The sequence below is a fragment of the Eumetopias jubatus genome, unplaced genomic scaffold, assembly GCF_037043125.1.
Source record: "Eumetopias jubatus isolate StellerSeaLion01/CBP00866 unplaced genomic scaffold, mEumJub1_p1.0 scaffold_3, whole genome shotgun sequence".
Lineage (NCBI taxonomy): Eukaryota > Metazoa > Chordata > Mammalia > Carnivora > Otariidae > Eumetopias > Eumetopias jubatus.
Genome location: NW_028274809.1, coordinates 28,522,131 through 28,548,878, shown reverse-complemented (window position 1 = coordinate 28,548,878; position 26,748 = coordinate 28,522,131). Strand labels below are relative to the sequence as shown.

The window sequence follows — 26,748 nt, the reverse complement described above, 5'->3', positions numbered from 1 at the left end:
CTTTCTTCATCCATCCAAACCTGCAAATGTGCAGGTCCCATGGAAAGAGCCCCAGCTCAGCGATGAGGATTCCTGGCTTCCAGGCCAAGATGGCCACTGAGGTACTGTGTGCGCCTGATCAAAGTGCCTCTCGAGTTCTCAGTTTCTTTCCCCATAGTATATGGCTACTGCTGGGCTGCTGACCTGGTTTTCTTCAGGTGTGAACTGGAAATGTGGGAAACCTCTTTGACGTGTTGCTTTTCCCACATCCCCTGGGTACCCACCGATCCCCATCCATTCTCTTCTCTTCTCGGGGACCCACCCTGCTTCTTCCATCCCCAGGGCAACTGCCCCAGTTCAGATCTTCATCATTTCCCGCCTGAAGTATCACAATACCCTGATAACTGGCCTTCCTTCCTGGACTGTGCCCACCACCCCCTCCTCCACTACTATCCATTCTTCATACAAGCTGTGCTATTTTTTTTAAAGGAAAATATGATCATGTCCCTCCCTTAAGTCTTCACTGGCTTCCAATTAACTTACATGATCATACGTATACTCCTTAGCATGTGCCTACACTTGATTCCCTAATATTCCGGTTACCTCCTTTGTTCTGTCTTCGGTCTTCTTTCCCTCTCACTGTAGAATCCAATTCTTACCGTTCACTTACCCATTTCCCCCACAGTAAACTCCTTCAGGGCAGAGACTGTTCAAAATCAAATTCCTGTGGCCAGGACCTAGCATGTGCCTGCCAGGCACCCAAAGTATATTCAATAAATAAAAACCCAAGAAGACTAGTCATTAGCACTGAATTTTAATTACAATTAGTAGTTCGGATGAAGAACAGACTAGAATAGTGTTTAAAATCAACTTCTGAAAAAAATCACATTTATATAAGGGAAATAAAATGGGCCAGCAAAAGTCCAAAAAAGGTGCAGCTTGGATTATTGCACTTGGATGAAATATGCTGTTCAGGGTAGCATAATACTCAGGCCACACAAGGGCGGGAGGAGGTGACACACACAGAGGACAGACCCCCAGGTAGTATTTATTCGGGATTCCAAACTCTCCAGTCGCCTCACAAATATTTAGCATTTTCAAAACATTTAAGAAGAGCTCTTTACAAAAGTGACCGTGGTGTCTCCAACAGGTTTTAGTTACACCTCTGCTTTTCATTCCAAATTATGGGCAAGTTTCCTGGACAGCTCTACGTCACGTGATGGGACATCTGTTACACCAAAACCACCCAGCGCCCCAGGCCACAGAGTGGTGAAGAGGGTGAATTTGTACTTCACTCATATTTTCAGGAACAATACTGTGGCTACAGTTTACCCTTTCGAGCACTCTTCATTTTGGTCATTTGTATTAGAACATGAGAAAAAGTGACTACGAGTACAAATGAGCACTGAAGTAACTCCTGGGTTCCAGTAGAAAATAAAATAAAATTTAAAAAAGTCCCCTGCCACGTTCACGAGGGTGGCATAACTGTACGTGTAAGAAAAAGGCTGTAAACTTATAGAAAAGATAAACTCCGGCTTCTAAACAAATTACAAAATTGATTTTACCTTTACCCTTGAGTGTTATACAGGAAAATGTAAACCAGTGGACCTAGTTACCAAAAACACGTATCCTCCTCAGCTGAGGGATGGCCTTAAAGTTTGGCCTGAGCCAGTTTTATATTCAAGTTTTCTCCGAGTTTGTCCATGAACTCAAATGTGTTCAAGTAGTCAGAACGTTGCACGCTAATAAAGGAGAAAAAAGAAGAGAAAGAAATTAGTTTGTCTCTGGTCTGGTAGCAGGTAGAGGGAAAGTCCTAGAAATGCTACATAGGTAGCATTTTATTTATGTCTAGAAGAACACTAATATTAACAAGCTATGAATATATGGCTTTATGACCGTGCTGAAGGTTCAAGGGGCTGACCCCTGCACCTTCACAGGATGTCCCTTGCCCTGAGTCTTGGAGGGTGAAGCTATCACAGAGCTTCCATTCAGACTAATGCCTGACTGAAATCATCCCACTTCTTATTCCTCATTCTTAAAAATAACAAAACCTATTCAGGGGAACAGCCATGCTTTCATCTACATTCCTACAAATTGTCATATGTCCTTAAAAAAGTCTGAACGCTTATTTTTATCATTGTCTTACTTAAAAAAAAAAAGGTAACGGACTGGCTAAAGTAATCCTGCTGATAGGTGCCTATTCAAATAGGCTACAAAGGTAACATACTGATAAGCACATTTCAAACACTGTTCTTGCCAGAAATTTAAGATAAGAACGACATATGGTTGAGTATATCCTCATCACTGAGGTATACTGACCCTAACGGAAATCTTGGAGGATGCACGGTTGGGACTTGGGACTGGTGTTAAACTTTAGTAGGGTTTCTTGAGGTGAGTCAATAGTGACCACCCGTGAGGGAGAAGTCTCTGATTAGCAGCCAATCCAGCTGGGATATGGGCTACCATGTTCTGAGAAAAATCCTGGGCAATAAATGGGCCTCGAATATCTGCTGGTTGGTTATAGATAATTGGGACTATGACCAAGTGGGCATCTAGAACTTGTGTTGTTGGGGCGCCTGGGTGGCTCAGTCCATTAAGCGTCTGTCTTCGGCTCAGGTCATGATCCCGGGGTCCTGGGATTGAGCCCCGCATCGGGCTCTCTGCTCAGTGGGGAGTCTGCTTCTCCCTCTCCCTCTGCCTGCCACTCTGCCTATTTGTGCTCTCTCTCTCTGTCAAATAAATAAATAAAATCTTTTAAAGTTAAAAAATAAAACTTGAGCTGTTTTTCTTACCCATAAATTGAAGAAATTAAAGGGATAGAGTACAATAGCCTTGGAGGTCCCTTTGTTTCAACGGTCTATAATTTTGTTAAAAAGAACCTTGTCACCCAAAGATCATCAACTGAATCAGAGGTCAGCAAACTACAGCCTGGCCCCTGGACTCCATCCAGGCTAGTCTGGTTTTGCAATCAGTTTGATTGGAACACTACCACATCCACTAGCTTCTACATCATCTATGACTGTTCTCCTTCCACAGTGGCAAAATTCAATAGCTGTATAGTTTTGAAAAGGCTGTATGTTCCCACAAAGTCTGAAATGCTTACTGTCGGCATTCTATAGATAAGTGTCTATTGATCCCTGAGGTATGTGATAAATAACAATTCATGTACTTCCAAAAAGCCCTGATGTTTGGAGCCCAGAAAAGAATGTTTTGAGCCCAGAAAAAATATGCGGTGATTTGACTGCAGAGCTCAGGGCATCTTATACTTACTTGGGCAAACCTTTAATACAAGCAGCCAAGTCCTTGGTCATGAAGCCAGCTTCAATGGTCTCAATACAGACTTCTTCCAAAGCCTTGGCAAAGAAACTGAGCTCCTTATTGTTATCAAGCTTAGCCCTGTGGGCTAACCCTCTGGTCCAGGCAAAAATGGAAGCTGAAAGAGCAAAACAAAACAAAACCAAAAAACCAACACTTGGATCATACCAAGAGGGATTCCCAAATGTTTCAGTTCCCAAAAATAGAACAATTTTTTGTTGTTGTTGTTTTGGTGACTGATTCCATTAGACGCTATCCACACGGGTTATATAAGAACTGGAAGTACTTTTACTGAATAGAAATTAAAAAAAAAATCTATTTGTGTAATTTCAAGAAGCACCCTCAAATGGCTCTTATTAGTAGAAAAGATGCACTGTTTGGTGATGATTTTATACACAAGGCATTGGGCAGCCAAAGCAGCACATCTGATTCCCTTTGGAGATCACCACTTTTTGGGTGGAAATCAGGGTAGCAGTAAACACGATCTTACCAATGGGATTGGTGGACGTCTCCTGTCCATTCTGATACATGCGGTAGTGACGTGTCACAGTCCCGTGGGCAGCCTCTGCTTCTACGGTCTTGCCATCTGGACAAATCAGCACGCTGGTCATCATGCCAAGAGAGCCATAACCTGAAGTGGCAAAGCATGAAGTATTGGGTCCAACTGCAGGAAGAGCACTCCATCTCTCGGAGATGAGCAGTCTCAGGAAAATAAGCATAAGCATGTGTAGTCATCAGTAATTCCACCTTTCAGGAAGCAAGGTCCCTGCTACAGAGATCAGGATCAAAGAGTCTGGAGAGGCTACGCTTCTTCTTCACTTGTCTATCTCAGAGGCACCTGCTCTGGGATGGAGAACTCAGGATCTGCCTGCTTGCCTTCTACCCTAGTACTGCGACTTCCTTGCTACTGTGACTCAGTTTTCTTACCTGTAGAATGGAAATAATCAAAGCACCTCCTTCACCGGATTGTTGCGAGAATTAGATGAATACACATATATTTGTGAATATATGTGAAAAGAATATATATTCATCTTCCTTAGAACAGTACCTGCCACAGAGTAAGAGCTCAGTATATTGCCGCTTTTTTTTTTTTTTAAGATTTTATTATTTATTTGAGAGAGAGAGAGAGAGCAAGCACAGAGGGACAGTGAGAGGGAGAAGCAGACTCCCTGCCAAGCAGGGAGCCTGATCCCAGGACCTGGAGATCATGACCTGAGCCGAAGGCAGACGCTTAACCATCTGAGCCACCCAGGCGCCCCATATTACCACTATTCTTATGTGCAGATGCTGTGCTGTTCCAGGAAAATAAAGATCAGAGTTGTGTCCTGCCATCAAGCTGCTCAGATTCACTGGGACTGGAAAGGCAGGTTGAAAACAGGATGGGATGATCCAAGAACACCCCTCTTGCCCTTGCTCCCAGTAAAAGTCCCAACAAGACAGTCCCATTCTGTGGCTTCCTTTTCAGAGAACGACATTAGCACTTTTAAGTCCAGACAATTGATTTTCCTTCTCTTATTCACTCTTTTATACTTGAATTTGAAGAATGTCTTTTTCTGTTTTAGCTACCGTCCAATAGCACCTGTGGGGTTAATAATGCAAATTTATCACAGGCTGCTACATTTGTTTTTTTTGTGTGTTTTTCTTTTTTTTGGTTTGAGAGTAGATACATAAACAATGTTTTTTGTTTTTTTTTTTAACTCATTTCTGAGTATCGTTAGAAACTTCTGCATGGGACTAGTAGCTCCTTTCATATCATTGTGTTGGTCTGAGGCTTTGGTAGACTCCCAAATATTTATTGGTTGGAGAAGTTCAGGACCATATCCATAGTGAGTTTGCTTATGTTTAATATCAGGACACTAGTTGGTACCACGGTCAAAACTGAGGACATAAGTGGTGTGAGTCCACAGTAGCTCATATCCTAGGAAAGACCGGACAGGGGCGCCTGGGTGGCTCAGTTGTTGAGCGTCTGCCTTCGGCTCAGGTCGTGATCCCGGGGTCCTGCGATTGAGTCCCACGTCGGGCTCCCTGCTCTGCGGGAAGCCTGCTTCTCCCTCTCCCACTCCCCCTGCTTGTGTTCCTGCTCTCGCTATGTCTCTCTCTGTCAAATAAATAAATAAAATCTTAAAAAAAAAAAAAAGGAAAGACTGGACATGCAGACAGCACTGTTGCTTTTGCCTGTTGAGTGGCACTGAGGTCACATTTATCTACAGGCTCTGCCCAGACACAGAGCCTTGCTCCCTTATCAGTGCACTGCCAGACCCTGCACTTCCGAAGTCCTATTTCAAAGTCCTTTGACCCTCCATATCTTGACATTTGAATTTGAAAGATCCATCCAGATACTCTTTGCTGCTATGAGGACATTTAGAAAGGGTGGAATGATTTGGGTCCCTTCCCAAGAAATCTGCTCATAAGGAATACTTTCCCTTACCCGCCCTGGAAGCATCATAAAGCACTACTCCTTCCTCTACTGAACACAGCCCAAAGGATTATGAGGATGTGGAGAAACAGAGGGAGGGAGGGTAAAGAGAGTTGTCTAACTCATTTATCTGACAAACCTGGGTTGATCTACCAATTTTCAAACTGGTAGGAGTTGCTTAAGTTTTCATTAGAGAAAAGAAAAAGTAGTACTTCCTGGGGAAAAGCAAACAGGATTAAAGTTAACACAAACGTTTATCAGGGGAAGATTCACGTTTACATAGCTGCCATGGATAATTGAAACTGAAGGGCAGCTTGGTGCTGAAGAAATCGGGGCAGGGAGAGTTTCTGTTGATTTGGCCCTTACCTCTGGCATAAAGCCCCTGGTTCTTGGAATTTCTGTGAACAGCCCTGGGCTTCTCTGCTTGTGTCAGATGGAACAGGATGGCTCGCAGTGCTTATCATTTAAGCATTTAACAAACGAAGGGCTGCAAAACCCCCCTTCCCAAACTAGAGAACTACTGTGGCATGACCTATGTGCCACCACCTGAGCTCCACCTCTGCTCAGTCCCACAGCTCCTTACCTTGGGCCACGGAGTCTGACTGCACATCGCCATCATAGTTTTTACAGGCCCAGATGAAGCCTCCCTCCGATTTCATAGCTTGGGCCACCATGTCATCAATGAGCCTATGCTCATACCAGATTTTTTGGGCTTCAAATTGGGATTTGTACTGCCTAAGAAGCAAGAGAGAAAAGGAAATTAAAAAGAAAATTAGGGCACCTGGGTGGCTCAGATGGTTAAGCGTCTGCCTTCGGCTCAGGTCATGGTCCCAGGGTCCTGGGATCGAGTCCCACATCGGGTTCCCTGCTCCTTGGGAGCCTGCTTCTCCCTCTGCTTCTCTCTCTCTCTGTCTCTCATGAATAAATAAATAAAATCTTAAAAAAAAAAAAAAAGAAAATTAGTGTTACTAGGGACAGCACTTGCTTCCCCAAAGAGGGTGGAGCTGGAAGCAGCATTTTTTAGTAGAAGCAGCACAGACTTGAGAATCTGATAGACCTAAGCTCAAATCCTGCCCATTTTTTAGCTGTGAAACCCCATGTCCCCACCTGTTAGAGTGATTTCACTTCCTTCGCAGAGATGGAGAATAAGGGAGAGAGTAGAGTGTCCCCAGCACTATTTTTAGTTTTCAGTACACTACTGATCAGATTCTTGAGATACAGCTTACTTTAAGAATGTAATAATGGGGGCACATGGGTGGCTTAAGCATCTGACTTCGGCTCAGGTCATGATCTCAGGGTCCCAGGATCGAGCCCGCCTCCAGCCCCACCTTGGGCTCCTGGTTCAGCATGGAGTTTGCTGGTCCCTCTCCCTCCCCCTGCTTGTGCCCTCTCCATTTCTCTCTCAAATAAATAAATAAAATCTTTTTTTTTAAAGATTTTATTTATTTATTCATAGGAGACAGAGAGAGAGAGAGGCAGAGTGAGAAGCAGGCTCCGATGCGGGACTCGATCCCAGGACCCTGGGATCATGACGTGAGCCGAAGGCAGACGCTTAATGACTGAGCCACCCAGGCGCCCATAAATAAAATCTTAAAAAAAATGTAATAATGGAGGAAAAATATGATTCTACCACTCTGTATCTTTCAGGAAACTAGGACAGCTCCTAGGATTGGTATGAATGGGTAGCAGGAAGAGGAATTAAGATGTCTTAGGAAAGATACCTAAAACCGAAGCCCTGGCCTCAACACATGCAACTAAAAGGAAGTTATGCCATCTTAAAAGTTAACACATGCTCCCATGTTGTTGAACTTGAAGCTGTTATAAATATTGAACTAAGTTCAAATGACTCCACTAAGGCAGAGTTCTAAATCACAACAATGGGCTTCAGAAAGAGTGGAAATGTGCCCAACTCAGAAACTCATATGCATAAGCTTGAAAAATTATAATTTTTTTTTTTTTTGAGAGAGAGAGAGAGAGCAAGCACGAGCTGGGGGTGGGTGGGCAGAGAGAATCTTAAGTCGGCTCTCTGCCCATCACGGAGCCCGAAGGAGGGGGAGGGGCTCGAACTCATGACCTTGAGATCATGACCTGAGCCGAAATGAAGGGTTGGATGCTTAACCGACTGAGGTATCCAGGTGGCCCTCTTTTGTTTTTGTTTTTTTTTAGTATTTTATTTGTGAATAATCTCTACACCCAACATGGGGCTCGAACTCAAAACCCTGAGATCGAGTCGTATGCTCCACTGACTGAGCCAGCCAGTGACCCCCCAAAATTAGAACTTTCTGTCAATCACCGGGCACCTACATTCAAACATTAAACAATTCTTGCTCTGAAAAAACTAAATGTGGGACCTTTATTTGAAAGCATTTACCTTCTAAAAGCAACTCAAGAATGGCTTGTTTCACATCTGTTAAATCTTAGTTGTGCCCTTTACTTTATGGGATAGTGATGGTTTTCACTCAATTTGCCCCAGAATCAAAGGGATAAGGATGGAAATTCTATATTAGAAATCCTAGCTTATTTTAGGAAAAAGACAAAGTAAAAAAAAAAAAGAACTGTAGTTACTTGTCATATATTTCCTGAAAGATGTCCTTAAAACGTCCATCATATTTCTTCAGAATCGTGTTTTTGGTGCTCAGATACAAAGGCCAACTCTTAGACAGAGCCATCTGGAAAGAACTGTGTGCAAAATCTTCGATCGACTTATCTTGGTTGTACATCCCCATAGCCACACCACCACCGTCTGTGGAGGGGACCCCGAAGAGAGGAAAAAGGAGAAGGGTAAATGGGCTAGAGTTGTAACACGTCCAAATCCACCCACCACCACCCAAGCACCCAATTCCCAGCTCCCAGGGCTTCAATAAGTCCCGGCCAGGCTTCAAACGTGAATATTCCATGAGTTGCCGAGGCACATGATCGGAAGAAAGTCAATTCTAGAAAAGGACATCCTAACTTGTTTTGAAAGGGCAATAGAAGTGAGAAACACACGGTCTTCAGGATCCTGAAGATACCAAAAATACTAAAAAGTGCTAATATGGACCAGAAATACACTCAAGAAAGGGTGAATCCATTTTAAGCTGTCTTTCACACTTTTTAAAAAATTTCACAGATGTGTTTTCAACTCTGAGTGTGTGCTCCTTCTTCAGCCATTGAGAAAAAATTGGCATTTCAAATATCGAATGAGAATTCTCATCTTTTCCTGGAGGAGACTGAAGGTTCATACCTCACTGGCAGAAATAATTATGCTACATGTCATCACTACTGTTTCACGACTCTTCCTTGGTGAGCTCTGTAGTTACTGAAAGAAAGCACTTCAATCTGTGCCATTGCCCAGGGCCAACCTAGGCTCAAAATGTGCAAGGCCCAAACCCGCAGGACGAGATTCCATTAAAATGATATTATTACTCAGAGGAGGCAAAGAGAACAAGGGCTAGGTCAGCTTTGAGCTTTTGTTTGTATGAGAGCTTTTAACTACTTCAGGAGTGGAGAGAGAGAGGCGTTCTCTGTTCTTTCAACAACCTTTGGGTGGCATTTGACACAGTAGACCTTTCAAGCAGCAGGATGGTGGGGAAGACAAGGCAAAAAAAGAAATGTTCACTTTCACAGAATAAACACTCAGGGCAAGAAGAAAATTTCAGCAAATATATAACGCAACCATTTTCAAATACAAACCCTTACCAGAGCAAAGCGCAGATTACGTGACAGGTGATACGGGATTATTAATATTTAATTTCCATAATTTAGGCACAACAGATTCCTGCCGACCTTCCCTCTGTGTTTCAGGAGAAGTGCAAAACTATCTACCTGTCTTTGCCCACATGCATTTCCAATTAAGTGGCTGGCTCCTTTTGTGTCTTTAGTCCACCCCATGGAAGGCATGGAAGCCAATTACTTCTTTATGTTAGATTTTGGGTCCTGTAGAAATGCTGTAGAGTCCAGGTTGTATTTTTGGCAGCCACAAAACTAACTTTTAAAAAACAGTACCAATAGTGTCTAAATGATCTGTAAAAAATGAAAAGATATAGTTCATGATGGACTTACCTTCAAAGTTATGTACCAGGTATGTCATTTTTTTGGATCCATCACTTGACGTGTAGGTTATCTCAACTTTACCAGGCCCAGGAACAACAAAATCAGTTGCTCTGTACTGTGTAGGGGGGAGAAAGGTATAAAAACCAAACCAAACCGAACTATCCTTTCAAGAATTATAAGGGAAGAAAAATCGTAGAATATAGAGCTGGAAGATACCTAGACAAACAGGGCAGTGAGGCTCAACCGTCATTTATTTTAGAGATGGGAAAAAAGAGGTCCAGAGAGTTCCCAAAGCAAGTTGATCCTACAGTAGAGTGGAAATCAGAATTTACTGGGCGCCTCCCATGGAAAGAGCAGTTTCCTGAGCACCGAGAAGGAGAGGAGAATGACAAAGCATTTTCTCTTAGGAAGCTTATATCCTAACAAAGACATACAAAAGTGAGACGCAACCTAAGAGTTTTCAAATGTCAAAGCGGGGCTTAGATATGAAATGCAGTAGGATGACAGGGAGAGGAAATGACCATGACCTGGAGGTCAAGGAAGTCTTTCCACAGGGGGATGATAACACACTAGCTACAGCATGGATGGTGACGAGAGCTAATGCCTTGTCCTCACTATATGACAGGTACTTTAAGTGACTAACTTGAATCGTCTCCTTATCTCATTTGATTCTTCCATCAATCTTACAACGGAGGAACTGTGATATAGTGGCAATAACACATCTAGGGTTGAAAGACTTGGGATCTGGTCCTTAGACCTTCAGGGCTCAGTCTCTTCATGGTTATGATCGCTACTAACACCAGCCCAGGATTTGTCCAAAAGCAGCAGTGACTGTGGAAGCAGCTGGGACAGGCTAGTTGGTGCCCCTCAGGGAAGCACTGTACAAGGGCAGCCATCTTGTTCATGGGAGTGAGCTACACTGGTGGAAAAATGTGCCTGGCCCACACGAGGCATCTGTGAATTTCTGCTGCACTTAAATTAGAACATTTTTACAATCAGGTACCAACAGTTGCCAGCCATACCTATTTATTTACGTTTGCATAGGGCAATCCTGATGACAGCTGGGAAAAGAACCATCGGGTAACTGTGAAGATTAAATATCTTTTCTCCGCAGCACATTTCTGCCATATAAAGTCCTTCACTATGGTGGAAACTTATTCCCATTTCTCAAAAGGAAGACCCTGAGGCACCAAAGCCTCACAGATGCTTTGTAGAGGTTTATGCACATTGAGTTGAATCAACCCTAGGTTGGGAATTTTCAATCTGGACTTTAATGAAAAGAATGACCATTCTTCCAAGTGACTGATGCCAAAACAATTAAAAGAAAGCTGGGGGGCTGGGGATGGGGGTGGTGGAGGATGAAAAAGACACCATGAACTCATAAGAACTTAAGAGTGGTCTTCTTGGGATATGCGAGTTTGTAGTGCTCCTGTCGACGTTCTCTCTCCTGGGCCTCTGGAAGGTTTGGCCAGGATGAAGGGATAGTTTGAACCACAGGGTAGAACAAAGTGAGCTGATCCTCAAGGACTGACCCAGTGACCCCATCCCCAGGAACAGAGAGTGGTCTGGCCACACTGTTTCTGAGGACTGCTACATCAAAGCCTCTGGATTTCAGCATGAGACATTCTTATTCTTAAGGCTCTTTCAGGACATAAGCTGCTTTTTATGAAAGTCCGAAACCTCCGTTTCAATACGGATTTTGTTTAGTTGGCAGTTTTTCTGTTTAATTTGGCAATGAGCTTACTGGTACAAAAGTACAGAAACTAATACTTCTTTCTTTTCCAAGGAGGAGAGGAATGTTTTAAAGAGAATACTTTCAACTACTGAATCAGTTTTTCCTTTTTTGCACGAAGAGATTATGTTCAATATAATCTTTGGTGGTTCACAACCCTGTCTGTACACTGGCATCACCTGGGAGCTTTAAAATGTCTGAACCTCATGAAATTCAGGTTCAGCTGGTGGAGGGCAGAACTCCTATACAGGAATTAAAACAAAAACCCAAATTTGTTTAAGAAGTAAGACAAAACAAAAAACAAAACAAAAAAACCCATAATGGATCTTATTGTATACCCAGGGTGAAGAACCACTAATTTGGCTGAACCACTGGAAATGGTACAAAAATCGCCATATCATATGTTTAACTTAAAAAAAAAAAAAAAAAGAAAAAGATATATGGGGGCGCCCGGGTGGCTCTAACTCTTGATCTCAGCTCAGGTCTGGATCTCAGGGTCGTGAGTTCAAACCTCACATTGGGCTCCACACTGGGGGTGGAGCCCACATTAAAAAAAAGAAAAGACACAGGAAGAAAAAAATACATCTGAAAAAAAATCATTTGTGTTGAAACAGGTACCTATCTATAAGTTTATCTATATTTATTTCTACCTAAATATACAGATATACACATACACACTTCTCAATTTTGTACCTCGCTTAAAGGGAGTAGACACCAAAAGAATAAAACATATAGATCAGAACTTCTGGGCAGCCAAAGGTCACGAAAAAAAGAGTATGGAGAATTCAACTACGCCAACACAACTTACCTGATCCCCATAAGCATGACGACCTATGATGATGGGTTTTACCCATCCACTCACAAGCCGGGGGATATTTTTGCAGATAATAGCTTCCCTGAAGACGGTGCCACCCAGAATATTTCGGATGGTGCCATTTGGTGATTTCCACATTTGTTTCAACTTGAACTCCTCAACCCTCTTCTCATCGGGCGTGATGGTAGCACACTTGATACCAACGTGGTACTTCTTTATAGCTTCTGCAGCATCCCTGGTGACCTGGTCATTGGTGGCATCACGATTCTCTATGCCTAAATCATAGCTGGGAGGGAAAAGTCATTAAGCGTAACTCTCCAGACAAACTGATGAATGACTGAGGGTGTCACCATTCTATGCATGGTGATGGCACGCAGAGCCTGTCCTGAAGAAAGGAAAGGCTCAAAATACACCTCAATCTGCCAACTTTTAGGATTAGGGTACCTCAGACCCAGAAGACGGCTGCCAACCAAACAAAGCACTAAGAGAGGTGCACTATGAGCCACACCCGCCTGTGGTGTGGGAAGCTGTCTAGAAGGAGACTGAATGGAAGCCATTGTGCTCTGCCCCTTTGCGTGCTCTTCAGCACCAAGAGGCAATCATGGCATATGAGCAACCGTTTTTGCAGACTTCCTTCCATAAAATTAGCATAAAAACGGAAGCCTAAGCACTTAATTTTCCCTTAGTAAACACTGTGCTCTAAAAATAAAGGGGTCAGAGGGTTTAAAGGATTGTTTGTATTATGGCATTCAAGCGGTAGGAGCTATAAATGCCACAGCCCATGCCAAAAATGCTACCGACTTCTTCATTAATGCCAGTTAGTCAGAAGATGAACCTTTCCCTAATTCTTAGGTAAGTTTCTTTGTTCTGGAAATAAGCCTGCTGTTTGTTGGGTAAATAATGGAATCCAATGACGGATTTACATCCCCCAGGGAGTTATAGTAATATACACCAATACCCAGGCTGCAGGTTTTTCAGACCTGGGAAGAATGTTGGTTGTCCACGGAGCATAGAAAATGATTAAAGCTTTATCTCAAGTATGTCACAGTCTGTCAGAAGCAGGAGAAACAAAACAGTAATGTAACAATTCATTTTGTCTTCCAAGACTTCAAAGAAGTTTTTCAGCTTTTTTCAGCTTTCAAAACTTGCTAACCCATTAAGCCTCTAGATTTCTCCTTTCAGTTCCTTTTAGTCTTTGCATTTTCCTTTCCTTCGCTATCTCAACTCATGATGCAAACACACAAAGACAGCAATCTTAATGTATTTCCAAATAAAAATTATTCCAAACGGCTTTGGTCTTAGATAATTCACTTATGTGTAAGGAATCCACTGACTCTCTTATCTTCTGGCATAGGAAATGCTGAATATTACAAATGTCTAATCCTAACTCAAATGAGGACTGGGGTCAGCACTTTTCATGTTCGTAGGAACCATTTCTCATCAGAAGAATCTACCAGCAAATTAGTGGGGTTTTTGCTTCTCTTCTTAACGTCTCTAACAGAAGAGAATGAGTAAGTGGCCTGGACCACTGTCTAGCCTGCAGAAAATAAACACATTTTACAGCCATTACACTGGCAAGAACTTGGCAAATTCACCTACTGCCATGTCAAGTTCCGAACCAGGAGAGTGCTCATGAAATGCTTTCGTAACCCATTTGATGTTTTTTGTTTTTTATGCTTTGTTTCCTATATGCCTGGTTGACCTCTGCAAGTATTTGCTTCATCTCGGGGTTGCAATATAGACATTATCAATAGCTTGGGCTTAGAATAACTAAAAAGAGTGTCTAATGACACCACGTGAATGAAGTGTCTACACCCAGGCAAAACAACAGGCCCTCGGAACACGTGGGTCTGATGAATAATTGTGGGTCAAGACAAATATACTTAAGACTTGCTGTAGTTTGGCTAAACTGTGTGGGTCAACATTTTGCCATGCCAGGCTTCAGCCACATCCCTTTTGGAAAAATTCTGCCTCTTCCTTGTTTGGATGTACGAAGAGCATGAGCAAGTTTATAAAAAATCACAGGGAACAGAAGGAAGAATCCCACAGAGACTTTCATATCTGTCTCCAAACAAACACTTTATAAAAGAGCAATGGCTCAAATCCTTAGAACACAAAAGGTTTAAGGGACTGTCTACAGAAAGGTGGGGCTTGTATAAATAACTTCAAGGGCTCTTTCTGTGTTGTAATTGTGTGAAAAGGGCAAAAGCCAAGGAAAGAATAGGGGGGAAAGGTCCACTGACTAGTTAAGTAGAGTGATAGTAAACAGAGGTAGGTAGAAAGGATAAAACTGTGTTAACTACAATTATTTTACTGTTCAACACAGACTACCTCTATTATTTTCCCTTCCACAAATAAAAACCTTGTGCTGCTCTGAGCCACCTTCAGGGGAAATAGAGGCTTGGAAAGAGTGGAGAATCACTTTGTTCTCATCACAATTCTTTTCTTCAGAACAATGGTAAGTCCAGCCTTTCCAGCCAATAATGTCAAAATTAAAATAGAAAGTTTGGGGCGCCTGAGTGGTCCAGTTGGTTAAGCGTCTGACTTTTGGTTTCGGCTCAAGTCCTGATCTCAGGGTTGGGAGATCAAGCCCCTTGTCATGGGGCTTGGGCTCTGTGGGGAGTCTGCTTGAGAATCACTCTGCCCCTCCCCTCTGTGTTCTCTCTAAAAATAAGTAAATCTTAAAAATAAATAAAATTAATAAAATTAAAATAGAAGTTTCGTATACCTATATTTTGGCATCCCTCCCTGAAAAGCTTTATTCATAAGATACAGCCATAGTTATTTAAACAACCAGTCATACCCTGAAATCACTTAGATTATGCTTTCTGAGTTTGCTGCTTACCTGTGCAGGTCCAGTTCCACATAGGGAAAAATGAGTTTTTCTTTAATCAACTCCCAAATGATTCGTGTCATTTCATCTCCTTGCATCTCTACCACAGAACCGCCATGGATTTTCTGCGACATTTTGACTTCAAGAAACCTTTAAAGAGAACAAAAGGTAAGACACAGGTCTTCTCATTTATTTCATTACAGTGTAAAAACAAAATACCAAGAATTCGGTGACTACTGAACACTACATTCACAACAGCCCTATTGCATAAAAAGCTAATAGCAATATATTTACCATTAGAATCGAGCACATTCTCTGTGTAAAGCATTGTGTTACATGCTTCATGTGTGGTTTTTGAGGCAGCCCGCACAACCCTGGAAGATGGAAATTATCTTCCCATTTCACTTCGACAGAGGGAAAATAGCTTTCCCAAGGCCATCCCACTAGAGTGTGGGGGGACCCGACCCTGTAACATGTTCTTAAAAATGGTATCACTATTCCTGACTGTTGGTTTATCTTCTAAAACGAGATGATTTCTGCAATATCATGTTTATTTGAATCCTTCTATCCAACCATCAACACCGTCAAGATCAGCAAAATGATGGGTGCTAGTATTTCCCCTCTTTTAAGAGGCTGTTTTGGTTTAAGCAAAAAAACCAAACCAAAACAAAACAAAAAAACCTAAAACACCAAAACTGCACTCGGGGTCATTCGACAAGTTCTTACAAACCGTGTCTAAGGAAACTTTTAAGGCTAAAAGCGAAAGATGCAGAGTTTCTGGTGGAATTATGTTTCCCTAGGGACACTAATGGATACTGAGGATGTCACACTAAATACAAAAGTGATTTCTCAATTTAGAAAAACCTGTAGAGAGAAGGGTTACTACTACTGCCCAGGAGCCAAGCACGTCCCTGTCCCGTTCCTCGGTCACCAAACTCCTGGACTGTTCTTGGGCAAAGTTAAGCTGCCAGTGGGTGGGACAGAGAAATGGAATTGTCCCCGGAAGACATGTCTTCCTGGGATGTGAGGACAGCAAATACAAATTAATCTCATTCCCAGACAGGGCAGGGGTGCACCCTCTGGAGGAAGCGAAACTATGAGGCTTCAAGGAAGACCCTATCCTGTGTGTGTTTCCCGAGAAGTGGAGGAGGCCCTGAGCCCGAGGAAGGTGTCTGTTCCCTTCCATGATGCTCTAATGGAAACTTCTACCCTGGGGGAACATAACTGCAAATTGCTTTTATCCCTTTAAGTTATGGCTGAAGCCTGGAAAAGTCAAGAGAACGGACTTAATTATTAGGTAAGAGGCCTATAAACAGTTATCAATTGACGAGTTGAGCTAAAGTAGTTTCATCTTTAAATAACAAAAATGTACTGGGGGGCACCTGGCTGGCTCAGTCTGTGGACTGCGTGACTCTTGATCTCAGGGTCGTGAGTTCGAGCCCCATGTTGGTATAGGGATTACTTAAAAAAATAAAATCTTAAAACAAAACCAAACCAAACCGAAAATGTACTTATTAGCCAACTGTGAACTTCAGTTCCTTGTGACAAGCCAGGACATATTCCTAATCCTCAGGCCATTTTCACTTCCCAAATTTGTAATTCTAGAAGCCTGCTTATTAGTGTTTAGGAGGTTCTCTATACCATTACTGAGGAACCATCTGGAACTCAGCTAGAATAAAAGAAGTGAACAAACTGGTGTGGAGGAGTTAATTACTTCTGATGTGTAATTTCAAGTATGATTTACAGTAGAGCTTTAAGTTGATTCAGTCCTGAGCCCAATGTCACATCTGTCCTTGCATTTAAAACAAAACAAAACAAAACAAAACAAAACACAAAAAGAGGCAGCAAATTTATCTTGGTCTTGATACAACATTTCCATGGCTGCATTCCTACATAATATTATACAAGAGTTATGACTTGGCTTTTTTTCCTTGATGGCAAATACAACTGATGGGTCATATAGCATCCTTGAATATGTCTTACCTTGTCACAAGGAACTGAGGTTCACAGTCCACTAATGAGTACATTTTTGTTTTTTTTTTTTTAAAGATTATTTTTTTACGTAATCTCTATACCCAACATGGGGTTCGAACTCATGACCCCGAGATCAGGAGTCCTACATTCTACTGACTGAGCCAGCCAGGTGCCCCCCGGTACATTTTTGTTCTTTAAAGATCAAATTACTTCAGTTCAACTTATCAAGTGATACTGTTTATACTGAGTAATAGCATTTTTAAAATTATTTCCTTCTCAGTGGAAGCAAACATTTTCTGCAGTAATTTTTCTATATCTCAGAACTGAAACATTTCAGGATTTCCTCACAGTATCCATTAAAATTTTAGCACCTTTTAACTAAAAAAGTAAAGTTTTTTTGTAGACTCCTGCTTACGACAACATAGGACATTATTTATTTATTTTAGATTTAAATTCCCTGGGGTAGGCTTTAGGCCCCACTGGATTCACTTCTCTAAGCCTTGCTGCTCAGATTCTCCCTCTCCACCCAAACCCTGACTTCAGAAGGAACGACTTTTCCAACAAGCCAGGTCATTTAGTCCGAAAGCAGGTGAGTTCCAATATCCTGACACACTTGTGTCATTACAGAAAATAAACCTGGATGAATACAGAAAGAGTTGCTCTTTTCTTTTCATCATTTCATTTTCATCAACCCCAAATTTTTAGCCACATTTTTTATTAAGCTGAGTTCATGAATTACAGTAATTTCTGGACCAAAAAACAGTCTGTTGCAGAGAAGAGCTGCACTGAAAGAAACAAGGAAGCAGTTGCAATTTATTGTTGGAAATACCCCTGACTCATTCCTTGCAGTGCCTTCCCCTACCTTAAGACCCCCAAGACCAATTAAACGCAGAATTGCCGCATCAAAGTACAGAAGGGGAAAAATTGCTAATTCTCACCTTTACAACTTCTAATCACCCCAACTCCTTTCAATCTTGCAGACTCAGTTGAGTGCAGTTTATTTCCTAAGACAAAACTAAAAGGGGAATAGAAAGACTTAACGTTCAAAACACGCCTGTCAGGAGGATTTAGCTGTTTTTAATAAGGGCCAGACAGCCGGGTTTATCCGGTTTAAAGTACAGCGCTGAGTATACCGAGAGGGCCAAAAGGCAGTTTTGGGGGCGCAGGCAGGCACCTGCCAAATAAAGGTGAAGGGAGCACAAATATCTCTGCCCCGCACACACTGGAGGGTGCGTCAGTGGGCGTGTCTTCGGTTCGTCGTCCGTAAGCTCGTCTTGGGGTTTGCACGACCTTAGGTGACGCTGTGACCAGTGGGCTCTTGGCCAGCATACGTCCTTGTGGCCGTTGTGCAAGAGGGCTGCAACCCAAGCTGGCTCCGCTCCTCTCTCCAGGTCTCCACGCCCACCCCTTCGCTCTGCGGCCCAAGAACCTTTACCCCGGGGGCCTGGAGGCTGCTGCGGGAACGCTTCCTTAGAACTGGAAAACTGGAGACCCGAGCGGGAGCGGAGGTGTCCCCTCCACCCCATCCCGCCCCTTCCACGCCCCCAAGAGGGACACTTCCACCCCGCCGCACCGCCAGTTTCAGCCACCTGAGTTCGCTGCACACGCCCAAGTCCATGACTACCACCTTTCTTTGCATCCAGCTCGCCACTGCCGCACGTTTTCTTACCCCTAAACCCAAGACTTAGTCTTCCACGCCTCCTTGCATCCTCCCACCGCTCGGTTTCCCTTTCTGCATGCAGACCGGGGTTTCTATGTGTCACTGCAAGCAACTTTCCGCCGCCCGATTCCACCCTTCCGTGCCCAAGAGTGGGCCTTTTCCACATCCAGACATCTAGCACCCTCTTTCTCCCCACGTCTCTTCCCCACGCCCAACCTGGATTTTCCCCCTTCCTTTCGATTAGGGCTCGCCGCTAAATTCCTCTCTCCATACCCAAGATCTGAGCTTTCTCCCTTTTTCCCGTTCCAGCTATCGGCTGGCTCAGAGCTTCCTGGCAAAAGCCAGGGGCTGGGGGCCGCCCCTCGAAGCCTGCGGTTACCTGCAGGGGAAGGGACGCGGACGATGAGCTAGTGGCACCACAGCCACTGACACGTTGAAACTCACAAGCGTCTACACTGGCAATCCCTGCTGGGCCCCAGCTGTTGCAGCTTCAGACACCGCCTCCGCACCGACACAGCGGAGGGCCGGCAGGGCCGGGTTTTGGCACCGCCTCGCTTTTGTCCCCTCCCAGGCCCGCCCCCTCAGCCCACCTCCCGGAGCTCCGCCCCCTGCACGCCGCCAGTCGCCGCGCGCCGACCGCACGGGGGTGGGCGGAGCCAAGGGGCGGGGACCAGTCCCGGAACTTCTGGGCTGAATTCGCTTCCCCCTTCGCCGCACTCGCGGTGGGGAAGGGGCCGCAGCGCCCCCTGGACTCGGCTCCGGCTCCTTGCGGCGGAAGGACCTGAAAGCCACCTGCAGGCTCGCGACCCGGGCGCGCCAGGGCTGGTATTTTAAGACCCACACCGCCTAGGGCCTCGCAGAGTGAATTTCCAGGTCTTCAGTAAAGGCGAACAAGGACAGAGCGCCCCCCACTTCCGGCTCTACCTGGGTGTGCGGAGGACTGGAACGAGCGTTTGGCTGAAGGAAGAGTGCGGGCGGGGGCTAGGGAGCTTGAGGTGGCTTTGGGGGCTTGGGAGCTTGAGGTGGCTTTGGGGGCTTCTTGGTGCAGCGAGAATGCAAAGTATTAAACAGTTAAACAAGCAGGTATACCACGGTAAATAATTTCCGCCACCACCAACGACTACGTCTTCAGAACTTCCGTACCTGTAATTCTAATTACTACTAAGTACATGCTATAAATAAACCCAGTTGTCATTTGCATTAGAAGATAAGGGTAGGAGAAGATTGTGTGGATCCCAGTGAAGCCGGAACAAAGATGTGAAGCCTTAAGAAAACAGTGGAATAAAAAAAAAATTCTGCCCCCTGCAGGGAATTATTTTTTGTGTATTACTCTTGAAAACATGGGGGAGGAGTATTTTATTTCATTTTGGGGGGGAGAGGTATTTTAGACAGTGATTTGTAGTGAGTGTAATGATTGTATATAGCTGTCCTGATTCAGTGTTCCAAAATTTATTTTAAAAATTTGTAGCATCGGATTATTACAATTACTCTTGGAAGATAAACCGGTAATAACAGGCACCACACAAGACGCATTTTGGACACTAGAGGGCACTGGTCTTTTTTCCCCAAGAAAAAAGTAAGAAGAAAGAATACGTAGCATCGCACTTTTCGATTTTTTTTTTTTTTGAGATTGTATTTTTAAGTAATCTCTTCACCCAAGATGAGGCTTTAACTCAACCCGAGATCAAGACTCCTATGGTCTACCACTGAGCCGCCAGGTAGCCTGCACTTGTTGATTTTTTAGGTGGATTAATGAAAAGTAAGAGTCACCTCCATTTAGTCTTCTAGAAATGATTATGGGGGAGTATAAGCTTGTATTTTCATTTAGAATTTGAGACCCAAACTCACCTGAGATTGTAAATTTACTCCACTTTATATCAGGTTCACATTATTTATCACCCCTTGCCTACTACCAAAAGTATATTCATTCTTTAGAAAGGATTTAGGGCAGCTTTCAAGACATACAATATAGCATGATAAAATACATTGAACCTTTGTGAGGAGAAGAGAGAATAAATATAGGAAATTATACAGAATGAAGGTGAATTTAATCACAAAATGTATTCCATCAAATCCTAAATACTGCTAGAGATGGGCTGCAAATTAGGCTCCGAGCTGACGTGGAAGGCAAGTTAACACGTGGGAGTCTCAGCATCTTAAAACAGTGTTTCTTAAGCCATTAATGTAGGAACTCCTTTTTCACTGAAAACATTTTTTTGGTAGATCCCTAGAATTGACTTATAATATTATAAAATGCATAGATGTACATGCATAAAACTAGATATATGCTCCTTATGCGATTAGCTCTTACACAACTAAAAAATAACAAATTTATAGACAAAATGATGATATGATATGATATAGTATGATAAAAATAATACATTACCCATTGACAACATTAATTAAATGTAACGATGTTTGGCTGAAGTTAAGTTACTGCTTGAAATGTGAATATGAAGCTCACTGCTTAGATTCTTGTTCTTTTTGAACTTAGCTTGCCTATTCTGAGTGTCATGTGAAGATTCATTTAGCACACCATTTTTCTCTTTTTGGTTAATATTGCATGCCTTGACATCATTTGGTTTTCATTTGGACAATAAAAAATCTGAGTATTTTAATATTACCTGGTTCTATTTACTGTTGTAAACAAATAGAAATATGGGCTATGAAATTTCTGTCTGTATTTGGTTATGACACCCTCATCTAGATAATAGGGGATTCTCATAAATACTTTAAGGTATTTGTGTTTTCATTTTGATGATCTAAGAAAAATGAAGTAGAATGAACAGTTATTCTACCTTGTGGAAATTCACTTCATTGAAATTTATTGGCCATGAAGGTTATGGGAGAAAGAACAGTGCAGGTGATTTCTGGGGTTAGGGTTTGGGTGACAGGGTGCCCTTCAACAAAGAAGGGATATAGATAGAGTCACAGGTTTGATGGCCAAGAAAATGAGTTAAGTGTAAGGTTTGTTAAATTTGAGATGCCTGTGGGACAGCAAGATATAGATGTTGAGGCAGTTAGCTACATGAGTTCGGGAGGGGTGTCTGGGCTAAAGAGAGAAATCTGAGAATCTTTAGCGTTGTTATGGGCCAAATTGTGTGTCCTCCTTTTCCCAAAATTCATCTGTTGCAGCTCTAACCCCGCTATACCTCTCAGAATGTGACTGTGTTTGGAGATAGGACCTTTAAAGAGGTAATGAAGATTAAATGAAGTCATATTGGTGGACTGTAATCCAATCTGACTAGTGTTTTTTTTTTTTTTAAGATTTTATCTGACAGAGAGAGAGCACAAGCAGGAGGAGCAGCAGAGGGAGAGGGAAAAGCAGGCTCCCCACTGAGCAGGGAGCCCAGTGCAATGCAGGGCTTGATCCCAGGACCCTGGGATCATGACCCGAGCCGAAGGCAGATGCTTAACCAACTGAGCCACCAGGCGCCCCTGACTAGTATCTTTGTAAGAAGAGGAAATTTGGACACACAGGATGCGCATGCACAGAGGGATGAACGTGCATGCCATTTATTTGCAAGCCAAGAGGGTGGCCATTTATTTGCAAGCCAAGGACAGAGACCTCAGGAGAGAGTGACCCTGCATGCACCTTGATCTTGGACTTTCAGCCTCCAGAACGGTGACAAGTAAATTTCTGTGGTTTAGGCCACCCAGTCTGTGGCATTTTGTTACGGCAGCCCTAGCAAACTAATATAAGCACGTACTGATCATAGCTGAAGCCAAGGAATTTATGAGGTCATAAGCTAGAAGTATACAGTAAGAAGAAAAGTCTACCTCAGTGAGAACTCTGTGGAATACTTCACATTTTTAAACAGCTGGGTGGAAGAAAAGTAGTTCCCAAAAGAGAATGGCAAGGATTGTCTGGGAGGTAGTAGAAAAATCAGCACAGACTGATGGGAACCAAAGAGAAAGTTTCCAAAAAGGAGGGGGTACTACAGAGAAGGCAAGGAAGACAAAGCCTGAAAATAATTTTGGCAAGTCGGTGGACCTCGCAAATGCCCCTAAAGAAGAATAATTCTATCAGAATGATTCTTAATGAAGCCATACTCTAAGGAATTGACATTTGAATGGGAAGTGGGGAAAGGGAACATAACTCTTTTAAGAAGATTGACCATGAAATGAAGAATCATGCTCTATAAAGTCTTAGCATAATTTTTAATGACTGCATAATTGTCCATCATTTGATTGTATTGCTTTCATGTTGTGTTCATTAGAAATTTGTTTCTTTTTATTTATTTATTACTGTTTTAAATAACTGAAAAATATATTTCACTACATTCTACTTTGCACTAGAATCAGTTCCTTAGGCATGATTGCTAGAATTGCAATTGTTGAATCAAGGAGTATAAACATTTTTTTTTTAAAGATTTTATTTATTTGAGAGAGAGAATGAGAGAGAGAGAGTGAGCACATGAGAGAGGGGAGGGTCAGAGGGAGAAGCAGACTCCCCGCTGAGCAGGGAGCCCGACGGGACTCCATCCCCGGACTCCAGGATCATGACCTGAGCCGAAGGTAGTCGCCCAACCAACTGAGCCACCCAGGTGCCCGAGTATAAACAATTTTAAGGTGGTGTTAGATCCATCAAATAATTTTCTAGGAGGGATATACCTATTTATGTTTTCACATGCGTGTATGAGAGTGCCAATTTCATTACTTCCTAGACAGAACTGAATTTCATGATTTTAAAAACATTTGTGTTCTCTACTAAAGGGATCCTTACAGAACTAATTCTAGACCTGAAGCAAGGATAGTTCAAGATGAGTCTGGTATATTTTATTGGGTAAGAAGGTAAGGAAGTGCTCAAAAAGGGGGAAAGGCATGTCAAATGTACATGGGAGCTGCTTGAAGGGGCTCTCACTGGGCAAATCAGGGAAACCTCGACTATCAAAAAGAGTGGTGCAGTAATGAGTTATAATATACTGTAAAAAAATCATGAGTCTGTACTGATACTGTTAAAAAATAAACTGAGGCATATTACAATTTTTAAGAGTTTATTTGAGCAGGGGCGCCTGGGTTGCTCAGTTGGTTAAGCGACTGCCTTCCGCTCAGGTCTTGATCCTGGAGTCCCGGGATGGAGTCCCGCATCGGGCTCCCTGCTCAGTGGGGAGTCTGCTTCTCCCTCTGACTCTCCCCCCTCTCATGTGCTCTCTCTTTCAAATAAATAAATGAAATCTTAAAAAAAAAGAGTTTATTTGAGCAGAAATTGGGCATTGCCAAATGTGAAATGATTGGAAACACTACAATGACAGGAGCTAGGGGAAAGACTTTTACGGAGAAAAGGCAGAAGCAAAGCAAGGAAATTATTTGATTGACTACAGCTTAGGCAGTTGCCGTGTTTGGAAAAGCCTTAGGTGGTTGTTTGTGATTGGTTATCCTTAGGTTTCAAATTCATAACCTTGAGGCATTACAGGCTTAGGTTTTGGTTCGCTTATACAGGCTACTAAGATATTAGAACCATCTCAGTCTAATGGCTTCCTTGTTTAATTAGTTGAATACTAGAAATCAATATAAAAAAAGAAAAGGAAAAGCTATTTTTTAAAGATTTATTTATTTATTTATTTGACAGAGAGAGAGAGAGAGAGAGAGAGCAAGAGCAGGAACACAAGCAGGGGGAGTAGAAGAGAGAGAAGCAGGCTTCCCGCCTAGCAGGGAGCCCGATGTGGGGCTCGGTCCCAGGATGCTAGGATCACGACCTGAGCGGAAGGCAGACAGACGCTTAACGACTGAGCCACCGAGGCGCCCAGGAAAAGCTGTTTTGAGTACAAATGCAAGTGATACCTGATAGAAGAATATAAGCATAGTACCATCATAACAATAAAAGACTCAGTAAGAATCATAAATATGTGTTTCAACGAAGGGTTTGTTAGCGGTCACACCCAATAACCCCAGCTTTCTCACTCAGGTAGATTCTCTGCTGAGAATGATAGTCAAAGTAATGGGGCAGGAGGAATGGTGTGGTGTGGAACAGCAGTTGAGAAATGGAAGAGGAAACTGACTACTCTTAGGATGATTGCTGAGGGCCCCGCTGAGGGTGATAAGGATTTCCTTATACTGGTACCAGTCTTCGGGCTTCGATGCCGCTCTCCATCGGCCGAGAAGGCTAACTCGAGGAAAACTGGGTAGGGATTTGCCAAAACTCTTGAGGAAAGGGCCTGAAGAATTTAATTAAAATAGCACCGCACTCTGGGTTTCCTTTCTGACCGCCCCTGCCAAGCCCCACAATTGGTCAGCAGGTTTTGGCACAAGTCTTCTTCAGCTAAGGGCACAATGCTCACAGCAGGACAAAAAGATGGACTGATGCTATAGCCAGGCTGAGCAACTTGGTAATTTTCTTTGCACTCAGTCTTGGTGCAACACAAAACTTGAATGAAAAGACTAGCTAAAGAGCTCACATCACTTACTCTGGGGTAAGGCACTGTGCCAGATGATTTATGTGCAATGTTTTACTTTATCTTCAAAAAACTGTCTGTGAAGTGGTTGTTATCAGCCTCATTTTGCAGTTAAGAGGGCAGGGGCCTGAGGAATTTAGTAATTTGTTGAAGGTCACATGGCCAGTCGTTGACCGAGTCACTTAAGTGTGACAACAGTTTGCGCTCTTGTGAATATCAGTCCCTGGGAACGCTGAACGCGGTAACATCTTCTGAAAGCCCACATCATCGAACACATACGGTAACTGCAGTGGCCCAGCCAGCACCCGTCGGGTGACCCGGCACGCGTGATGCTCACGCGCGCAGTCGCCCTGGCTTCCTCTGCGAAGGCTGAGGCGGCCTTAATCAGTCAAATTGTCCAGGACGACTCTATTCGAGCTCGACTCCTTTCGCCTGGGCGTCTGATCCGAACGTGGCGCGGACGCAAAGGAGGGGGTGGAGCCGGCGCCCGGGAGCATTGCGGATTGGAGAGAAGGAGGAACAGGGGGCGGAGCCTTCGGGGGAAGCGAGAAGCCGCATCAACTATGTAAGTGGCTTTGCTTCCTGCAGCAACCGCCGTTGGCCCGAGTATCCCCGTCGCACTGGCTTCCTGCGCCTGAACGGGGTGAAGCGGCGACTGGGGTGGAGGGTGGCCGGCGGGGCCGGGGCGGGAGGCGCAGGTAAGGGAGGGGGCCTGGCGCGCGGCCGGCTGGCGCTGAGAGTGGGGAAGAAGGCCGGTTTGGGGAGCTCCGGGGCCAGAGCGGAGGGGAAGGCTGAAGTGAAGGCGAGAGCTGGCGCTTCCCAACCGCGTCTGGAGGCCGGACTGCGACCGAGGCTGGGCAACGGAGGGCCGAGAAGCTGTGCCCGCAGTGAGCCGGCTCCCTGATTCCCCGGTTCCCCTTGTCTGGCGAGCGGGAAAGGGAGCCGGGTGCGGCTGTTCCTGAAGAGGTTTCCCTGGACACATTTGAAGTTCCTTTGCCCCTGTCTTGTCCCGTGTCCCTGAGCTTGTTTTGGAGGTGCACAGTCCAATTCCTCCTCCCTCCGATGGATCAGCTCCTCGTCTGTGTGTCAGAGGTGCATCCGTAGACTGAAAAAGAAAGTTCCTGAGCTACAGAAAACGACACCAATAGTGGGTTTTCAAACATGTGTGTACCTCCTTAAATGATTGCTTCTGCTATTTGAGTGCATTCCGTTTCTACCTATGTTTGAGGAGAAGACTTGATTTCCCAATTAGTATTTTCCTTTTGCTTAGAATGTTCCCCAAAAAAGGGTGAGGATGAAATGTGACGGATATTTTTAGGGAATTAAGAGTCTCCTGTCCAATATAGAGGTTATTATTTTTAACATAGTCAAGACATGAGAAGTGCTAGAATTCTGTATAAAGCAAGTTATTTAGGCTTATAGGAAGTGTGTAGGTATCTGTTAAGTGATCATGTATTGATTCAGTGCATTCTGTTTTAAAACGAGTACCATGCCGACAGTAGAGGGTAGTGGTTTGGGGTATTGCACGCTCTTATTTCTAACTTATTTGAATCTGGTTTTCTGCCACTCCAAAACTTCCATCTATCAGGATTCAAAAA

The 26,748-nt window shown here is 43.6% G+C and overlaps 2 protein-coding genes across 8 annotated transcripts in view; one reads left to right on the top strand and one right to left on the bottom strand.

Annotated features, from left to right (window-relative positions):
- Positions 1–774: 774 nt before the first annotated feature.
- On the bottom strand, positions 775–19,294 carry IDH1 (isocitrate dehydrogenase (NADP(+)) 1). 3 transcript variants are annotated; one of them, XM_028112240.1, is made up of 10 exons: positions 19,135–19,294; positions 18,034–18,110; positions 15,134–15,271; positions 12,283–12,574; positions 9,752–9,857; positions 8,276–8,453; positions 6,294–6,445; positions 3,785–3,925; positions 3,250–3,412; positions 775–1,721 (listed from the first exon to the last, which is right to left on the bottom strand). In XM_028112240.1, exons 3-10 carry the CDS (start codon positions 15,253–15,255, stop codon positions 1,631–1,633), a joined length of 1,245 nt encoding a protein of 414 aa, XP_027968041.1. In that variant the 5' UTR covers positions 15,256–15,271; positions 18,034–18,110; positions 19,135–19,294; the 3' UTR covers positions 775–1,630. The 3 variants fall into 3 exon arrangements, with proteins under 3 accessions (XP_027968041.1, XP_027968042.1, XP_027968040.1); XM_028112241.2 differs by having other exon boundaries at positions 19,200–19,289; XM_028112239.1 differs by lacking the exon at positions 18,034–18,110.
- A 6,586-nt stretch (positions 19,295–25,880) lies between these two features.
- The window catches only part of PIKFYVE (phosphoinositide kinase, FYVE-type zinc finger containing), a 74,228-nt gene continuing 73,360 nt past the window's right edge, over positions 25,881–26,748 (top strand). For 4 of the 5 annotated variants that reach the window (XM_028112199.2, XM_088021573.1, XM_028112196.2 and 1 more), the window contains exon 1: positions 25,881–26,313. The gene's annotated coding sequence lies outside the window, so the exon portion shown is untranslated. The remainder of the gene's footprint in view (positions 26,314–26,748) is intronic. The other variant, XM_028112197.2, reaches the window with a different exon arrangement.